This window comes from Erpetoichthys calabaricus, chromosome 2 (assembly GCF_900747795.2).
Source record: "Erpetoichthys calabaricus chromosome 2, fErpCal1.3, whole genome shotgun sequence".
Lineage (NCBI taxonomy): Eukaryota > Metazoa > Chordata > Cladistia > Polypteriformes > Polypteridae > Erpetoichthys > Erpetoichthys calabaricus.
In genome coordinates, this window is record NC_041395.2 from 321263196 (window position 1) to 321283586 (window position 20391).

General features: G+C 43.1%; 1 protein-coding gene across 1 annotated transcript in view; it reads left to right on the top strand.

The window, feature by feature from the left end:
* The window catches only part of tacr2 (tachykinin receptor 2), a 96886-nt gene extending 87833 nt beyond the window's left edge, over positions 1-9053 (top strand). The window contains exon 5 of the mRNA XM_028793097.2: positions 8593-9053. Coding sequence (XP_028648930.2) covers positions 8593-8794 — 202 coding nt within the window. The 3' untranslated portion in view covers positions 8795-9053. The remainder of the gene's footprint in view (positions 1-8592) is intronic.
* Positions 9054-20391: the final 11338 nt, after the last annotated feature.

Consider the following 20391-nt stretch of genomic DNA (forward strand, 5'->3'; position numbering starts at 1 on the left):
TTGGGGTCCCCAGTCTGGACGTTTCCAGACTATACCCCCCCCCCCCCCCCCCCCTCCATTGTCAAATAATTGATTGGTTAATAAGCCATAAATAAATAAGCAATAATGAAAGGGGTGGGCTGATGCAAATAGGATGCCAGAATATGCAATGACCTAATTACCTCATTGCTGTACATTCACATAGCAGACACTTTTATCTAAATCCGAGAGTAAGCGACATTCTGGGGGTCTGTTTAGGAACAAGTGTTACAGGATAAGGTTTGCAAAGCTGACCAAGACAAGTGAAGAGCTTTAAACCAAACAGACCAACACGCCAGCTGAGCTTTCCTCACGGCTGATTTCTTCTTCTGTGTTGAGCCTGCATTGGCATGTGCTGAGCAGATTATACTTTTGTGTGGTGCCGCCTGGTGGGCACAGGCCTGACCGCTAGATGAATGTTAGTGAGGGGCATTTCCAATCATTTTACTGAATCGATTCTTTCAAACGACCCATTTAAAGTGAATCAGTTCTTTGGATTCGCCTGAGTCTGAAGTACGTCACAAAGTTGTTCAGGAGAGTTTAGCAGGTTTTCCAAGGAGTCGCACCCTTTTTGCTGTTCTGCCAAATACAAACACAAGTCTCTTACAGAGGTGGTCCGGCCTCACAAGGAACAGCTGTCAAAGTGACGCATCGGCCGCAACTCCTGCTCAAAAGAACACAAAGTCTTCTTCATCAAGGTGATCCAGCAGGAGTCTGGGGGAAGAGAGACAGGAGAGGGAGAGACCTCAGGATGGCATGGCTCGATCTTTTAAATGTTCGTAGACAAGCCAGCAAGCTGGCAGCTGATCCCACAAAGAGGTACTGAAAGAGTGAGTTTGTTTCCCATTGAAAAACTGTTTAAGAGGGGGTTTCTGAAGGGTCCCCCTGCAGCAGCGGTCACAGTATATGGGACATCTAGTGAGGTTAGCCATCTCTGATCGTATCACAAATATATAATTTAACAGTCCTTGCACTGTTTTGATATCAATTGTGGCCAGGATGCAGTGAGGAAATTTTGAGGCGCCCACCGGTTGTCCCATTTATTGTCCAGAGACAGCAAAATAAACAGAAACAAAAACAATAATAACACTATAGGCATGCATCCCTTCAGCGGGGATTTCAGAAACGAATTAGCGTTGCAGTCGTAGTCTGGTGGATTTCTGAGGTCAGTAAATGACGCCTCCTTCCTGGACACATGGATTTTATGGCAGCTGGACCGGAATGTGGGGGTTCAATGCCGTCACTTGGTGGCACTGTGGGACAAGAAGGAGATGACAGCGTTTGGGGTGGTGCCCCCTCTGGTCTCGGTTGGTTATTTCATACCTCAACTGAGCCTGTGAGGAGGTCCTCTGACACACATGCGTGACAATATGTGTATGTGTGCGTATAAATAATATTGTATATTAATTTTTTAATTACGGCGTACCTGTGCGGGAGTCTTGACGCAGAAGTATACCTCAGCCTTTAGTGACAAGAAGCTATCAAAGCCATTAGGCAGACATCACTCACAGGACAAGAGGGTCTTCAAGCACTTCCTAAACATGGTGAGGTGGTGGGCACTCTGGTTGGAGGTGGCCAGTTCAATCCGCCAGCTAGGAGCTACGAGGGAGTTTGCACTGAGACCCCATGAGTGCCTCCACATACATGGGTGCTGACTACTCAAGCGTCAAAGATCTGAAGTTAATGTGTGGGTGTTAATGTGGTTTGGCTCCACACTACCAAGTCCTTCTGAGACCCTCTTGAACCCACCACCCCCTGTAACATAACCCCGGGATGAGTCAGGCAAATAAAGACACTCACACACAGCAAGGAGTAGCTGCATAAATTGCTGCAACAATTCCAAACAAACAGTGTCCAAATAAATAATGCAGTGTAATGTGTCCAAATTTTCAATAAATAAATAATCCATAATAGACGATGACTGGCTGTGAGTTAAAAAAAAAATCAGAATTAAAAACGTTCTGTCAGATGAGCCCAGCACTACTCCATCTTCGTTTCCCCGGCTCTCCCATTACTCGCTCAGCCAGTGGAGACCCCCGTCTTAGCTGCCACCAAGTGGTACCGGCCAGATCGCTCATGGTCAATTGTCCTCCCGTCTTCCTTCTCATTCCCCTGGTGTATCCACGGATCCCTGGGTTAGGATGCCACCTCAATTGCACCTACTCCTCAAGAAACAGTCAGTGGGGTCGATCCGCCCCTACAGTACCGCGCTGCCCCTCACACACCGGCTGGGTGGCTCATCCTGCCTTTCATCCCACTGCTGTTCTCACGTTGTCTCTGCTCTTTCTTCGGTCTCTGTTCTCTCCTGCTCTTTCTGTCTTCTTCTATCCGATCCCCCCTCTGCCCATGCAGGTCCTTTTGTGATAATCTACGCCCTCCATGGCATCATTGAGACGCCTGACTGATCCGCCCGCCTCCGAATTTGTATATGGCACAGTCAGCCAGCTCCTCAATTAACCACACAGCAAATCGCACTCACACCCACCCACGCCATTGGCTCCTACACCTTCTTGGGTTGCGATTATTTAATCAAATTCAATTTGACGCCACAGACCACTTATCACAATGGTGTGTGTAGGCTACCGGGCGCCAATCAGCAAAAAACCCCAAACGCAAACACACCAACACAGTCCCGGGCTCAAACAAAGGGTGTTTATTACAGACCTTGTAAAGATGAGCACAGACCAAGTTGTCTCTTCTTTTTATGTTCCTCTCCTCTCCTCTCACCACCACACTGATCTCCTCCAGTCGAGTGTTGCCCATCTCTGCTCCCAGTTCCGACTTGCCTGGACAAGGCAGTGCAGTCCCTTTTATTGAGGATCCAGGAGTACTTGGCCCATTTCAAGTACTTCTGGGTCATATAGGAATTCCCAATAACAGAGAATGTAACTCCCCACAGTGCCCAGGGCTAGATTTCCCAACATGCCCTACTGGTTTACGATCGGGCACCGATATCCAGAGCCGGTGCCATCTAGCATCCTGAGGGGATAAACAGCCCTCTGCGACAGTCCTTCCCTGTCCTTACATTTTATCCTGGTCAGGGAAGGCACTCCAAATATATCTGGTAGGGACATCTGCCTGTGGCTTCCCATCCGGGTTAGGAATCTTCTTCTCCTTCGCCTGGGATGTCCATCCGTCCTCCTGGTGAGTCTTGTTCAGGTATGGCACCTTTCTCTATCCCAGTCAGGATACCTGTTCATCCACTTGGGTTCTCCTGTCTGGGTAAGGAACCTTCCCCTCTCCTGGTTGAGATGCCCGTCCATCCCGTGTGGCACTTACAGGAGCTACAGGGAGTCATTGTAGTGACCTGAAAAGAGGATTGACATGTGTCTGTGTGAATCATCTGATGTGGCTTGGTAGTGCGTGCAGGTACCCCACTGTGAAAAGATTTGCAGTAGTCCAGATGGGACGAGACCAGTGACTGGGCCAGAAGTTGGGCTGCGTGCTCTGTCAGATGTGGCCTGATCTTGTGGGTTGCTCTGAGGGTAGGAATCTGCGCCAGATTGAATCCTGTAAATGCCAGAAGTGATTCTACTCCTTTGGGCCCTTGAGCAAGGCCCTTAACCTGCACCTGCTTCATCCTGGGTATGATGTTAATCTGCCAGCAGGTCCTCCAACTTACTGGGAGAACCTGGGGGTTGGTGGCAGGACTGGCACTCCAGCCACCATAAAAAAACCTCGCACTGTTCCAGTGTGATGCTGAGGTGTCACCCTCTGCACTCGGTTCCCAATCCAGGTGGTTCGTCTTGTGGTGGGTATGACAACATGGTATCACTGTCTGCTCCTAACCTTACAGGTGTGTTAGAGTGAATCTGCCTGAACCAGAGACAGTCACAATATGAAGGACAGCAGGTCATTGATTATCACCCAAGGTGACATACTGACTTGGTAGCTGTTAATTATAATGAGCCCACCTTTACAGACACAACGCAGAGTCCTGACTTTGCTAGGTGTTCCTTCAGAATGCTGACATAACTTAACACCTGCCTTCCCAACTTCCCTGCTCTGAGTCAGCGGCTTTAGAAAATGGGTGGATGATGCCCCCCTTGGCCACGGTGCTAATAGGGTAGGCTCCAGAGACCCTGAATTAAAAGAAGGAAAACGGAAGCATCCTGCTCGCCCTCAGTTTTCCCCATTGTGATGGTTCACAACAAGGTTATTCTAGTTTTGCCTTTTTATATTAGTTTTTATTTTATATTTTTTCTGACCTTACTTGGAAATTCAGTTTAGTTTTAGTTCTCCTTCATCATATATTTTTAGTTTTAATTTACTTTTTATTTCACAAAGACATTTCTATTTTATTTTTATATCTATTAGTTTCAGTTTTAGTTTTAGTAATTATGGTCTGGTTAAAGAGCTACTATGGAGTTTAGTTTTGTGTTACAATCAGACAGAACAGTAGACTTAATGGGTTTGGACATAATATTAGTTTAATGCTAGTGGAAGCTTACTACACTACATGGTTTACTATCTGGTTTTGTTTTTGTATGATAAAAACAAGCAGAATCAAAACCAGATATGAGCAATTTTTTTACAATTTTTAAAATATTTTCTGTCATTTGTGCTAAATAACTGTGCGCTGACTATTGACAGTTTTTGTCTTTTCCTGTTATTGCCCAGAATGGGCCAATTGTAATGAAATTTAGGTGAATTTTAAGGTTTGAGGGTTTTTTTTTACTCTAAATGTCTATACCACACAACATATCCTGCTCCAAGACAATGTGCTTATAATGAATGCCTTCAATATTGCATTCAAAAATCTCCCATACTTGGCTTTGTTATTTTCTGCCAGTCATATTGATCTCTGATTCCATCTCAGGCACAGAAAATTTACAGACAGAATTTTGCACCTGCAGGCATGAAAAGATATAAAAAAATCAGAAAATAGATTCTACTGTATTCTGACAGGTGTGATCATTAAAATCATGGGGGCTTAGGAAGAACAGGGCTCTTAGACTTGAATCAGTGAGCAGACCCCATCTTGCTGTATTGAGGGAAACAAAGAAAAACAAGCATGTGGGGTCAAGGTTAGGGGCAGTGAGACTTGAATAGCCCATCATAAGAACAGTAAACCCATAATGAGCAAAGCAAGAGCAGGTAATAAGAGTGTGGACAGGCACAAAATGACAGAGACAGCAACTGAGATTAGGAATAATATATACATTATCTAAACCTGTTCATTCAGAGTAGGATCACAGGAAACCTGGAGCCTACCCCAGTAGGTTTGGATGCAAGGCAGGAAAATTCCCTGGTATGCAAAATGTATAATATGGCTGATGTTAAGAACAAAAAAAATATGACAATTCAACTATCTATTTAGAGAGAGAGAGAAAGGGGGAAAGATTTTTTAAAACAAAATTCTGCTACTGGATTATTTTCACAATATCAGATATTTTGATCTGTAAACATAAACTTAAAAAAAAGATAAATGAATAAATATAGAATAAATACAAAGACACATTAGTATGTTTAGTTTTTCACCAGTTGGCAGAGTTTCTTCACCTACCTACCTGTAGATCAGTTGAGACATTGCCAGCTCAGGAATTTTACAAGGTTTGTATCGCTTCATTGTTAAAGCAAAAGTGATTGGTCAGCAACAATATGCTGATCTTGTATGATGATCGTCAGTCTTTCAATTAATGTCGTTTTATTTTCAAAAATGATTTCTCCTGTGCAAAGTGGCAGATGAATTATTGTCAACAAAACACTGGCACCAGAGAAATAAACTGAAACGTTAGTCATTTGTAATTTTTTTGTCCATACAGTAAAGGTAGGGGCCTCATGCATAACACCGTGCATAGAATTCACACTAAAACATGGCATAAGGACAAAAGTGTAAATGTGCATACGCACAAAAAAATCTAGATGTATAAAGCTGTGCTTTCGCCAATTTCCACGTTCTTCCGCTACATAAATCCCAGTCAGCGTGAAAAGTAACGCACGTGCATGCGCCTTCTGTCCCACCCCAACTCCTCCCAGAATTACGCCTCTTTGAATATGCAAATCAATATAAATAGCCCCTTAAGATCAGCATTCTGTGAAAAGGCAATGGCAAAACCATGGGGGGAAATAGAAAAAATTTCAGCGAATACCAAGTGGAGGCAAGGCAAAACTTACTATTTGTTGGTTTAAACAGTGATAAAACAACAAAAGGAAGTTGATTGAGTGACAGAATGTCGGAGAAACTCGAAAGCACAAGTTCACAAAGTTGCAGAGTGCCTGAAATAAAAAAGAAGTTGCCAGATATCAAAGTCGCCATGAAAAGGCAAGTCGTAGCCCACCGTCTGAGTGTCACATGAAAGCTTATTAGGGTACAGAGAAAAGAAAAAAAAAAAAGGGAAAAAAGCTAGAAATGTCAACTTTAATCTCGAAATTTCCACTTTAATCACGTAGTTTTATTTTGTCATTAAAGTAGAACATCATTAATTTCATCTTTAAATCGTTTTAATTTACTAGTTTCTCAAAATCCCATTGTAACTAAAGTAGCACGTTAAATGCTTTGCTTTGTATTTGATCTTTTATGTGCTCTATGTGTGTGAATCACTATGTGCTTCTTAAACGGCTTTCTCTTCCTCCGACAGGACACAGAATCCTCTTACATTCGTGATATTACAGCTCTCTGAATAATTTAAATACTGAGAAGTATACTTGATATCATTTTCATGATGATAGGAGTTAAAGCATGTTATTAAACATGGGAACACAGTGGCACAGTGCTTGTTGATGTCACATGCAAGATGCTTGCTGTGCCATGAGCGACCTTCGATGAAATAATTTATTACAGCAGTACTGTCTCTTTCAAACGTGCTAACCCCCAATTTCTGTCCTTACTTTTCTTTCTCCAAACACCCAATCGCCACACAATCAGCTCTATAATAGGCGTTAAGCCATCTGTAAGCTTAGAACGTCCATTCTTCAAAACTTTTAAGGAACACTGAAATATCTTCGTAGTACATGTTTAATTATTCTATCCATCTATCCATCCAGTGTCGTGTCAGCACCAGCAAGAATACAACGCAAGGCAGGAACAATTCCTGAACTAGCTAGCGCTGCGACACCATGTCCTCACGTGTCTAATTATTAACAATACAGATTGTTTAAATAATATTAACATTTTATCTGTATAATGTAATACACATATCTTACTGCATTTCATCTTTAAAATGATATCATCATCATATGTAAATACAAGCTTTATAAAGTGGCTCAGGTTGTGCAATATTATAACTGCATCGCAAGCTTACAGTGAGGTAATTGTACTTATAAGTACAAACAGTTCTACAAGGAGCAGTTGATGGACTGATTGAGTGCGTTTATAGATCTTAGGATGAAACTGTTTGTGAACCGCAAGGTCCTTACAGGAAAGGCTCTGAAGTGTTTTCCGTATGAGAGCAGTTCAAATAGGCAGCATGGCTGAGGCAGCGTGTGCTTGATGCTGTATACCAATAATTTCTTTCCAATCAGCTGCTGTAGAGCTGTGATTCCATACTCAGATACAGTGGGTTAAAATATTTGAGAGTAACAACGCTAAAGCAGCTATGGTATTTAGAATATTTAGGGACATTCCGTGGACCATTATATTGTTACAGTTTAATTACAATCAGATGCCTTAAACTAATAAACAATATGCATTTAGTTTCAGTGTACTGTATATAATAAAGCACACTGTAACAGTAGCACTGCTTTGATGCTGGGTGCCGCCAGTTTGCAAAACCGAGCGGAGAACTTGCATACACCAGGGTTTGAGCTGCCATAAAAATGTGCATGGCTTTACACCAAGTTTAGGTTTTAAACATCGCAATTTGAACGTGGAAATGGGAGTACTCAACATTTTTGTGCGTACGCTCCATTTATACATGAGGCCCCAGGTGTTTGAATTACATCTTGATATACAACAAGCGCAAAGAAAGGCAACACAGTAAATCGCTTTCTGTTTAACATGCTTTACACGCATATTCAGCTCTCTCTGTCACCGCAAATGCTGTGTGAACACACACCCTCCTTCACCAGCCGCCGTCCACTGGATGAATATATGTGTGCAGCTCGTGATGACTTTCCGTTTTAGAGCTAAAAGTTCCAAGGGTTAAAGACTAACAGCAACAATATTCATTCAAAAATGAAAACTAAAAATATTTTTAGTAAATTATTATTTTATTTCAGTTAGTCTTTCCAGCTACCTTAATAGTTTTGTTTAATCTTAGTTTTTCTTTTCGTTTTTTTAAATTATTTTGTTTCAGTTTACGAAAATGTTTTTTAATAATAGTTTCAGTTTTGATTTTAGTTTTTGTTAACTATAATAACCTTGGATCACAAGAAGCCTAATGGGTTGTGAAATGACCCAATTCAGCAGGTTTAATGTGAGTGTTTAGTCAATTATAATGGCCATGACGGCCCGTAAGGACTTTGTCAATGAAGAAGGACAAAAGTGGAACAGCAGGTAATAGATCAGGGTGGGTGTCAGGGGTCCGTGGCCAGCATCCTGAAACAAACAGAAGCACAAGAAAAGAAGACTGAAGCAGCTCGTCGCTGAGTGTTTGGTCTCTTTTTTTAATTTTTATTTTTTCTTGTGTACAGATTCCGTGCCGGATTCCGACGGGCTTTCCGTTGGCTGCCTTTCGTGATGGTGACGGAGGACGATGAGGTACAGCTGCAGCACTCCAGGACTTTCCGGATGACTCGCAGCTACCGGACTGAGACCACCACCACTGTAGTCCACCAGAACTCGATTGACCAAGAAGATAAAGAAACCACAGCCAAACTTATTAAAGTCATGTGAGGGTTTGCTTGCCGTTGAGTGGATGGAGACACCTGGTCAGGCCTGGTGTGGCTCAGGGGCCGCAGATGGACGTCTTTCTCATAAATGGTGCACGCCTTTTCTTCCTCTGAGGTGAATTTGTAACTTCTTCTGTAGTGCTGGGGTGTAAGATGGGCTTAGCCTCTTGTACTTTGTGTTTTTTTTCTTTTGTATTTTATTTTCTGAAGTCGAGGTGGACTCTAACTACAGTGGCCATAAGTAAGTGGAGACAGAAGAGCGCAAGTTGCGTTTTTACAAGACAGCCACCTCCAGCCTCAAACTGCTTGTGTGCCAACCCAGGGTACGATTTAAGATAACATCCCAGTGGCAGCTGGGAAAGCTCAGCCAGCGTGAGCCCCACACTCACATTCAGGTTTTCCCCACTTCTGCCACCTCCCATGTCTTAGCATCAGGCTGCATTCTTTACACAGGGACCCCCAGAAAATCCCCAACCAAACAGGGTGGCCACACCCCCTCAAGCATATTCATTATAATGGCATTGCTGCAACCCCCCACCACAGATACAAGCTGCGCATCATCAATATGACCCTAACTCCCCAGTTACCCGATAAGCCCTTAAGATGGGTAGGCCAGCCATTTTGAACGATTGAGATTACTTGTATGATAGATAGACAGACAGACACATAACACTTCGCCCTTCCCAGACGATTTTGCTTTACGTCACCACTTTTGGTGGTGTATGTGAGACGGATGGCAGGTCAACCCCAAATCAGCCACAGACCCCTTTGTGCGATACTGATAGATTAAATAATAAAGCTTACGCCGCTGGTCTCAAACTCCGGTCCTGAAGGGCTACAGTGGCTGCAGCTTTTTATTTGAACACTTTTCTTAATTAGTGACCTGTTTTTGCTGCTAATTGACTTGCTCTTGAAGACTCAGACCCCTTAATTGTTTCTTTTTCCTTAGTTAGCAGCCAAACAATAATGAGATACAAAATGAGCCAACACATGACCAGCAACCTGTGACCACCACACAATATCTGAAAATAAAGAATGGCGAAGGCCTTAGGAATGCTGATCTGCTCAGGTCCACAAAACATTTTACCAGTGGTATTAGAAAAGAGAATTATCAACAAATTCGGTATTGTGCCATTACACAATGACAGCAGCAACAAGCCATGGAATTAAAGAACGGGTTTAATTAACAACAAGACTCGTCGCCTAATTAAGCAACTGGTTGAAGTTTGAGACTCTGACTTAGTTGGTCTTCTGCTGGCTCACTCACTTCACATTTCATTTCAGTTTGGGTGCCATTTAAGTAAAGAAACTAAGCAATTCAGAGCAACAAATCCTAAAAAACAAGTCAATTAAAATGAAAGGAAAAGGAGTTAATTAGTAGCAAAAACTGGTCACCAATTAAGAAAAGGGTTAGAACGAAAACCTGCAACCACTGCGGTCCTCCAGGACCGGAGTTTGAGACGACTGGCTTACACCATATCAACAGAGTGACAGTGGAAAACGGACAGGGCGAAAATAATCGTATTAAATTAATCTTATAAAACCATACAAACATACGAGGGGCAGTCAAGCTAAAGTTAGAAAATGGGATTTATTCGAAAATGGAATGAACCTTAACAAAACTGCTGCTGTCATTTCTCAATGTGGTCTCCACCCTTCTCAATGCCCTTGTGCCACCTGCCTGGGTTCCAGCAGATTAAAAGGTTTTGTCTCGTCCTCTCAGCCACTTGTGCACCGCTTTCTTCATGTCGTCATCTGTCTCCACCCAGATGTTTCTTTAGTGGCCCTAAAAGGTGGAAATCACATGATGTCAAATCTGGCAAATAAGGAGGATGTGGCAATCCCTCAAACTTCAGTTTCTCCAGACAAGCCCTGGTGTTCTTAGCAGTGTGAGTGTCATTGTCACGCAGTAAAAGGACTCCATGAGACAGCAGTCCCCACCGTTTGGATTGCATAGCAGGTTTCACATTGGTCTCCAGAAAGTCACAGTAACTCGCAGTAGTGACTGGAGTACCCCTCGGCATGGAGTGTTTGACAATAACTTGGGTGCACGAGTGGCTATGAGGATAAGACAAAACCTTTTATTCTGCTGGCACTTCAGGCAGGTGGCACAAGTGCATTGAGAAGGGTGGAGACTCCATTGAGAAATGACATGATCAGCTTTGTGAAGGTTCGTTTCATTTTGTAATAAATCCCATTTTCTAACTTTTGCTCGACTTCCCCTCATAAATGGCAGCAACCAAATCCGTGAACACACCTCCCCCCACCCCGTACCCCAACAAATTCACTACTTGAATAACTGGAGAGAAAGAAAACCCTTCGACACAAACGACCCACAGAGTCCACGCAGTTCTAGTCCTTTTCCTGGTTCTCTTTTTCCAAGAGTCTCCAAAGCCACCATCCCAGACAAGCCAGGGTCGCTTTTAGCTCACCCACATTCATTTCTCCTGATTTTCCCGTCTATTTCTATTCCAGAGTCAGTCCGGCGGTGACCATAAGTGGGAATGGACCCCGATCTGGATGAGGCCGTCCTTTTTCTGCCCTTTTCTCTCCTCTTGCCTTTCACAGCCCTTTTTAATGGTATCTTAGTATCCTTTCTCAGGAAGAGAAATCCCCCTCCGCCCAAAGGTCTTCCTTATGACCATGTGCCTGAAATCCCCCCCCCCCCCCCACTATATTATAGGTGCTTGGGCAGCAACAGGGTTTACATTGAGGACAGCACAGAGACAAAAGACAAATCCGATAACATTGATGTGGCAGCACTACAGACAGACAGAACTTTATTTGTAACCGGTTGGAAATTTGGCGTTTTACAGAAGCTCTTTAAATAGATAAATACATAAATAGGTAGATAAGTAAGTAAATCAATAAATAAAACTGTGAACATGACCCAACTCGAAACTCTGAAACTCAGTTCTTTTGGGATTTTGCCTCGGACTGCTACTTTTCATTCTGACCAATTAGTTTGGTTTTAATGGCAGTTTGTCTTGAACTGAGAGTTGAAGCGCACATAAGTTCCAAAACTTGTCCTCTGATGGTATCACCGTCAGACCCTGGCTAGTAATGAGAGCAAAGGCAGGATCTTTATAAGAATAAATATGTACTCTTAACAAAGTGCAAGCAAGCAAAAGGAACTTCCTGAAGCAAAGGCACTTAAAGTCGAATGAAAATCCCAATACAGAAATCCAAGGCCATGTCAAAAATAAACAAGCAAACAAATCCAAAAACTTACAAAAAGCACAAGAAAGGCACAAGAACTCCCCAACTCCGGAGCACATTCACAAAGAACCAGCAGCAGCTGCAGGAGGCCATCTGGATTTATAGGTCAGGGGGCGGTGCTTGGATGTGATTGGCATGTGGCTCCGCCTCTCATGGGACTGCCCACATGGAACATAACACAGGCAAAGAAAAGACAGTAGATAATTCAAAAAAGGAACATTAACATTTTGTAAATATGTGGCTCAAGAAAGAATGAAATGGCATAAAACAAGACTTTGAGCCCCTGGCTGAGCTATAGCACAGTTTTGTTCACTTGTTTGCTGCATTTTAATTTTCATTTAGTCGATAAAGAAGTACAATTTGTGTGCCATTCATGCTTGTTTATTTGGTGTGCTAATGTCACAGGACACTTGTCAGAGTCAGTGCCCACTAGTGGTTTGTAACAGGATGACACTCAAGGTGCCCCCAAAGCAAAGAAGTGCAGCAGTAAAACAAAGACAGAGGGGCCCTCAGAGTCCTGTTAAGTGTTGGCGAAAAAGGCAAAACGGGTGCACTAGAGTGACGTGTTATTGAATGACGAAATTAATCCAAACAGGCAAAAACAAACTTAAAACACCAGAAAAAATGGGGGAAAAATCCATTTAATATTTACAGCATAAGGAGACACAAGAAACGGCAAAAACGGTTGGGTGCACTGCAATGATCCCCCTACATTGTAATGGCTGAAACAGAAAAAGAAAAAAGATAGCGGTATACAAAGTTGTCTTCTTCAAGACGGCCACAAGATGGCGTAAGAGCCAATTATGACGTCTGTAAGCTGGAAGGTGTGGGCTCAGAGGGTGGAAACTGGAAGTGACGTCAGAGATGGAACAGCTGTCAATCATCCTTTCAGCAGAGTGGGGAAAAGAGAAAAAGCATTAGACAACAGCGCCACCCCCCTGGCTCGGAGTGTAACACTTAATGAAATGAGCCCTGAGGTGGTCTCCCAGACGTGTGTATGACAACAGTTACTGGCAAGGACAATACCAAAGCAAGGGGTCCTGTGCTACCAAAGAGAAAGAAAGAAAATCCAAAGACTAAATCAAGGGGCTCAACAACATCCAAGAAAATGGGCACCGCATGGATATTAAAGCACTCCCTAGAACTTGGAGACATGCTGACTCTTCAAGGGTTCAATTCTCTCAAAATCCTTCAGCCAAAAACGTGAAAACACCTGCGCTCACAAACTAATGGTGAGGGGGCTTTTTAACCTTTTTTTGGCATCGTTCAGGCAAATGGGGCAATGCATCTCCTTCTGGTCACTTTTCTACAATACATCAACAAGGACAAACCCAATAACCCCAACAGGGCTGTCCTTCAGGACTACAACCCCCATGGACCCCTGCAGACATCCACACCAGAGAAGCACTGCTATCCACTGGACTGGAGGGAGTTACTACTCTTGAAACACAACTTCACCGAGTCCCTCCATTAATCCTTCACCCTAACTGGAACAATAATCAAGTCTCATCTCTGCCGAGTTATGCCTCCTTCCATGTTGTCCTTCTGTTATGGTCTCCCAGCTGGGCAAGGTGCCACCCTTCATCCCAGTCGGGCTACCAGTCCATCCACGATGGCACTTACACCTTGAAACAGGTGCGTTGAGAAAGACGCAAATAACCGGGCACATTATGCAACATGACTGATGTGTAATGCAAAGGAGGCTAAATATTATTGGACATGTGCAACCAACTGATGGAGTGGAGCTGTGGAGGTCTGCGATTGCGATCTGCACCAAACATTCTACAGCCGACACTTCAGATGCAAGCTCCCGATGATGAATTTGGAGCTTCTTGAATGAAAGTATCCGCTTCACGCTGTAATCCTGGCCCAACATTTTTCCCCAAGGCAAGCAAAGCGCGTACTTAAACTTGCAACTGTCCTTTGCGGATACGACTGCAAGAAAACGAGGCCCAGAAGTTGCGCAAAGTGGCCACTTTAATTCAAGAAGCTCCCAGTTCATCATCGGGAAGTCTGCATCTGAAGTGCCCCTTGGAAACGCAGCACTTGATGGCTGAAGATTTATATCTGTGCTCCCAAGGACCCACCAATGAAAACGCAGCACATTCGAGAGCCCACCTTTCCAGCTTTGACAGGTGAAAGTGACAGTTTTCATTTCAAAGCCTTGTGTGTGTGGTGTTTCTTAAATAAATGAAAGGAGGAAATAATTCAATGAACGTATAAAGACGTAAGCAACAAATTGCATCTTTAAATTATTTATGCTTATGTATTATTTATTTATTGTCACGTTTCACAATTATTTATCAATACATTTTGTCGAAAATATTCCTCCATTCAAAATACTCAGTTGTTACTATAAAATAGATGGGTTTCAATCACCCAAGAGATCTGTCTTATATTGTGCAAAATTATAGCAGAAGAAGCAAATAATACATTTCAGAAATTCTAAAACATATCATTTGAATTTCTTTGAACTACACTTCCCCTATTTTTACTTAGAGAACAAATAAGAGGTTAGCAGAACCCCTTGCTTTTAGCAACAGCTTGAGAAGAAGCTCGTAATCCAAAGATAAGCAACTTGCGCAGCTCCAAACCCAACGTCATACGCATCAGCCCCTCACCGAGCATCCCTTTAAGTTTTAAACTTACCATCCTAGTGAGTGCCTCCTCGTCGACTATTTCATGTGGGTCTTCACGTGTAACATCACAAAAGGTCACACGTGATGACGCTCATAGCCCAATCAGATGCTGCTCAGTGATGTTTTCTCACAGCTGTACGCTTCACGTCCAATAAGGCGGCGTACACCAGGTGTCTCATTAAGCTACATGTTTCTCATCCACTTACCAGTTTATTCTCACACTCATTGCTCACTAATTTCTTCATACATCTACTGTAAACACTGATCGTCCAATTTCCGTATTATCCCTATGGCTCATAATTGAGTGTGGTGCTTGTTTCGTCATCGTTGTTGGGTCCTAAGATGTATACCGTTTATTATATAGACCATAACAGAATGCCCCGATCCCATGCTCTTACCACACCATCAGGGTGACTGCTGTTGTAGTTCAACATATCCCCTTTCTTTTACAGCAGTTACCCCAGGCAATTAGCCAGAGGAGAGAAAGTTACACATTTATCCATAAATAAATTAACGTAAGAATTCTAATAATGACCAAAATTAAATACGAAGCAAAAATGTGAGTGTGACAAAGTCATTTTGCCTCCATATGTTTGCTACCAAGCTGGTCCGGCGTAGTCTTTGTTCCAGCATGTCGTTTGAATGGAATGGCAGAAACAGGCAGCATGGTCTGTCCTTATCTCCTCAGGATGGAAAGAGAGAATAAGCCTCGGTATCAGCCTGTGCCACAGCTTCTTGACTAGGGTTGTGCGGTACTGTGGTACTGGGAATATACCGAAAAACACAAAGTGTGAGATAGTAGAGTACCAGCATTTTGTGATTTTCATTATCGGAACTAAATATTCGCTTTCCAGTCAATCCTCTGCCCCCTCTTCCTTCGATGCTCGCTATTGCAGTTGCATAAAAATGTCCGTTTCGTAGACTTCACAAAATGAAATTACATGATTTGGCCTGTTCAGAACTTCACGGGACACAAGCCCCTCATTATGACTTTGATGTGATCAGGACTACACGGGGGACAAACTTGACCCCTCTTACAGCTTTGACGCAATTGGGACTGCTCAGTGGTCTCCCCCCATTATTGCTTCATTGAGATCAGAACTTCACAGGGGACAACTCCTCTCTTATTGCGCCGATGTGATCAGGACTTCACGGCTATCAAGAATCAAGAGGGAAGTGGTGCGTAGTGTGGTATGATTGTGTGGTGCATTATGGAGGCGAGCAAGTTGGCAGCACACCAGGAACAAGTGTGTTAAACAGGGGGTTATGGAAGTATTTGGAACCATTTTGGCACTGGTACAGAGTTCTGTACGCTGGTATTGAGACCAAATTCAAAGTTTGAGTGCAAATCCAACACTATTCTTGACACACCTTCTCAAATTAGTGTGGGTGGGTCGCTCCCAATGAAACAGCTCAAGCAGACTCAACCCCATCCCCAGTCCACCCCATGCTTATTCCTCTCAGCATTTCCCCCCATTTCAAAGGATACACCAAGGTAGTTTTAGACAAACAGGAAAGAATAACACACAAGTAATTAAGTTGTAAACTGCCTTCTCAAACCTGAGTCCCAGTCCGGGCTTTCTTCCTGGAAAAAGGAGTCATAAAGTCTATCATCCCTTCTATTTCAAGTTATGCCAGCCTGTTAATAGTGTTCCATCGCAGCCTAACTGTTGTCCTGATTCAGAAGGAAACTAATTTCTTGAATTTGTGTGCAAAAGACAAAATCAACAAAAAATAACTTAAAACAAAGTGACCGGAACCCAGACGAGAGGCAAAAAATTACAGTCAAAATTCAGGCAAGATGTCGAAAACCAGGAAAGACGTGAAAAAATGAATCACAAAGAGAATACCTTGAAGGTTTTGGAGGATTTATCTGCTGATCGGATCAAGCTCAGTGCACTCCCTGACCTTTTATCCCATCTGGTGATGAACTTGAGGTGACGGCCCCAGAGACCACACGCCTAGAAGCACTGGGCGTGACCCTAACAACAGTACATAAACTGGCGTCCACTAAAGGAAAGGGCTAAAAGATGCCAAATTTCAGGCCTGATCATGACACCTGTATTCCCCCAGGCTAGCTGACCAATCAGTTTCTGAGATTTTATCTATTTTAGTTCTAACCTGTAGTAAGTATAACACATTTTTATTATTATTTTTTTATCGTAATATTATTACACCATCCTCATGACAGAGCTACTCACTAGCCATGTGCTCATCGTCCACTGTGGCGCCACACACTCATCTTTTCGTACATCTTTATTCACATGGTTCAATGAGATGTCCCTGAGTAATTTCTTCTCCCAGCCGTATGCTCATCGTCCAGTGAGGTGCTGCTCAAAAATGTCCTCCCACAGCTGTATGCTTATGGTCCAATGTGGTGTCACAAAGTCATTTCCTCCCCCAGCCAGTTACCCATCATCCAATCAGGCATTGCTCCCTAGTTTTGTCTCACAGTCGTCGTTCTAATGAGCCACCATTCCACAAGTCTGCCAAGTGGGTAATCGCTCGTCTTCAAAGGGAGACCCGTCACCAGGAGTGAAGATGAATGTCAGCAAAAAAACAGTAGAGGGGTTCTAATTAGTGGACAGGATGGAATGAATATATAGAATTTAGTGAGTTAGCTCAATGATAGTCATTAGGAGACTCGGACGCAGCTTCATTCGAGATGACCCTCCAATCTCGAAGCACACATTCACATTTTAAAGTGTCTGCCCCCGAGACTGGGCAACGGCCAAACAGGAAAAGACACATCGACACTAAAGAGATCCACGGCACCAAGAAGGCATCACAGAAGGAAAAAAAAACCTTCGCAACTGAAAGACTTGTGAGAAAATGAGAACGACTGGAAGGAAAAACGTAGAAAAAAAAGAAATGAATAGAAACGAAGCAACAAAAACTGCGAGACGAGAACAAAAACAAAATGGATTGTCAAAATTGAAGTGTTAAGATTCTTCAGTCTGAGTAATTGGATAAGAAAGTGAACCCAGAATGGTCCTTTTTAATCCTGATGAGTTAAGCCACACCCCTTAACGGCCAGCTGAACAAAATCACAATGATGGGGGAAGGAACAGGCCAAATCAAACATGAACTTTAGAACAAAGCATCGTGTTGAAAAACATTTAAACAATTTCATCGAATTCCTCAGTGGCGGAAACCCCCCAAAATTGATATGAATACGAGAACCAGAAAATAATCTGTAAATAATTTACAAAGAGTCCCAGGATCTTGATACACTTCTCTTAGGATTAGACATTCCAGTCATTGGCGAGTGCTCATCAGCGCCCTCTGTTTCTGGAGGGCTGAGTAACAGCTGAGTCAAATGACAGGACTGGAGGAGTCGGCAGAGAACAAGCAGTTCTTCTTTCTGCCCGTGTTTTGTAGATTTGGGGTAATTTTTATAGATTTCTGTTAATGGCACTGGAGTGGGTGGTCCCAATGTGAGCCTGCCTCATGCCATTCAAGGATTGTGGGATTGTTTCACCTGAGGACAGCAGACATGTTAGGGTTCAGGGAGTCTGACGTCTGCTGTCTCCATTGCCAAAGTTGGAAGAAGTTTAAGGTTAGGGTGCCCAGAGGGAAGCAGGAGTCTCAGCTTTGGCAACCGTCGCCCTGTCCAGTGACTTTTGGGGTATTGTGAATCAGAAATGGTCATTTTAAAAAAAATTATAAAGTTAGGGGTCTTCTTTTCTTGTCTTAACAACATTTGAATTAATTTCTGCCAGTAGATGTGTAAAGAAACACTTGGTGAGCAGTGTGTGCCTCTGCTGTGTACTTCATGCAGATTTCATTCTGTTTTATTTATTTATTTTTTATATGTTTGGGGGTTATGGTATGAATATTGTATAAAAAAATAAACCATAATAAAGTCTACTTTCATCTTTACTCATCAGCTTCATGCTTAGGTGGGCTCTGTTATGCGTTCCCAGGAGTTGTTTTTTTTTTTTGTCACACTTAACTCGTCCTGAACCAGAAATTTCAGAATGTCTCCATGATCAGCAGACATCTCATTCATCAGACCAACAATAATCTGCCAGCTGGTATGGAGTCGCACGTACAGTCCATGCGCAAGTGCCACCACGTCTGCACAACAAAGACATTTCAGCCAGAAGGTCACATCTGCAGTTTAGAGTTACTAAGGAGACAGAAGGTCACCAAATCTGGTGACACAGAGGCACTGAAGGACTCACAGAGAGTGCTGAAGATAAAGCTGAGTGAAGGAAAGGACGCCTACAAACCTAAAATAGAAATCAGCTCACTCAAAATAACATGAAGGACATCTGGAATGGACTGAGCATAAATACTGGACTCGAGCAGTCCATGGCTCAGGTACTAGGGAGGGATCTGAACAAAGCTAAAGGCTGTCTTCTAGTTATCAGTCCTCACTACACCATCCCTACTACATCAACAATTCCTACCACGTCAGCTGGACCATCAGTGTGTGCTGTCCATACCTGAAGACCAAGTGAGGAGACAACTGAGGAAGCTACACACAGGAAAAGCTGCAGGAGTACATGGAGTCAGTCCTCAAGTTCTTAAGGCCTGTGCTGACCAACTTTGTGGTGTCCTCTGTCACCTGGTCTTTCTGTCACTAAGGCTTCAGAAAGTGCCGCTGCTGTGGAAAACACCCTGCATTGCTCATATTCTGAAGAAGAAAGATGCCTCTTCACCTAATGACCACAGCCCAGTGGCACTTACATCTTACATCATGAAGACCTTTGAGAGGCTGGTTCTGCATCATGTAAGTCCTCTTGTGGTCGACCACCTGGACTCACTGCAGTTTGTCTATCAGACAAAGATTGGAGTGGAGGATACAATTATCAATCTGCTCCACAAGGCTTATTATCTCCTGGACGAGGCTGGCAGCACTGTGAGGATAATGTGTTTTGACGTCTCCAGCGCCTTCAGTACCATCCAGCCATCCCTGTAAGGGGTAAACTCAGAGATTTGCAGGTGGATAAGCCTGTGGTGTCCTGATAGTAGACTATCTGTTGGGCAGACTGCAGTTTGTGAGACTCAAGGACTGTGTGAGTAATACTGGAGCACCACAATGAACAGGCCTGTCTCCTTTTCACTTTGACTCTATCTTGTTTATATGAGATTGTTGGTCAATCGAAGCCCTCAGGTTCTCCTTTTGATGTTGTCCCACTTTCTCTTTTTAAAGAGATCATTTCTGTTTTAGGGCCATCTGTTCTTGCTATTATCAATAGCAGCCTTTCCTCAGGCGTAGTTCCTAATTTGTTTAAACATGCCATAGTGCAACCATTGATCAAAAAACCAAGCCTAGATCCCACTGTGCTATCCAATTTTAGACCGATTTCCAAGCTTCCATTTCTGTCCAAAATTTTGGAGAGAAGTGTGTATATTCAATTGAAAGCCTTTTTAGATGAAAGTGATGTACTCGAAGTGTTTCAATCTGGTTTTAAGCCGCTTCACAGTACTGAAACCGCATTACTGAAGGTTTGTAATGACATCCTTTTGGCAACAGACTCAGGGGATTATCTGATTTTAGTTCTGCTCGATTTAACAGCTGCTTTTGATACTATAGATCATAGTATTTTATTACCTCGTCTGGAGCATTGTGTGGGCATTCGTGGTACTGCCTTGGCGTGGTTTAAATCGTACTTGACTCAAAGAACTTTTTCAGTGAGGCTAGATGAATTTAGATCCTCCTCTGTTTCACTATCTTGTGGGGTTACGCAAGGCTCCATACTTGGTCCTCTGCTATTTTCTTCGTATCTCCTGC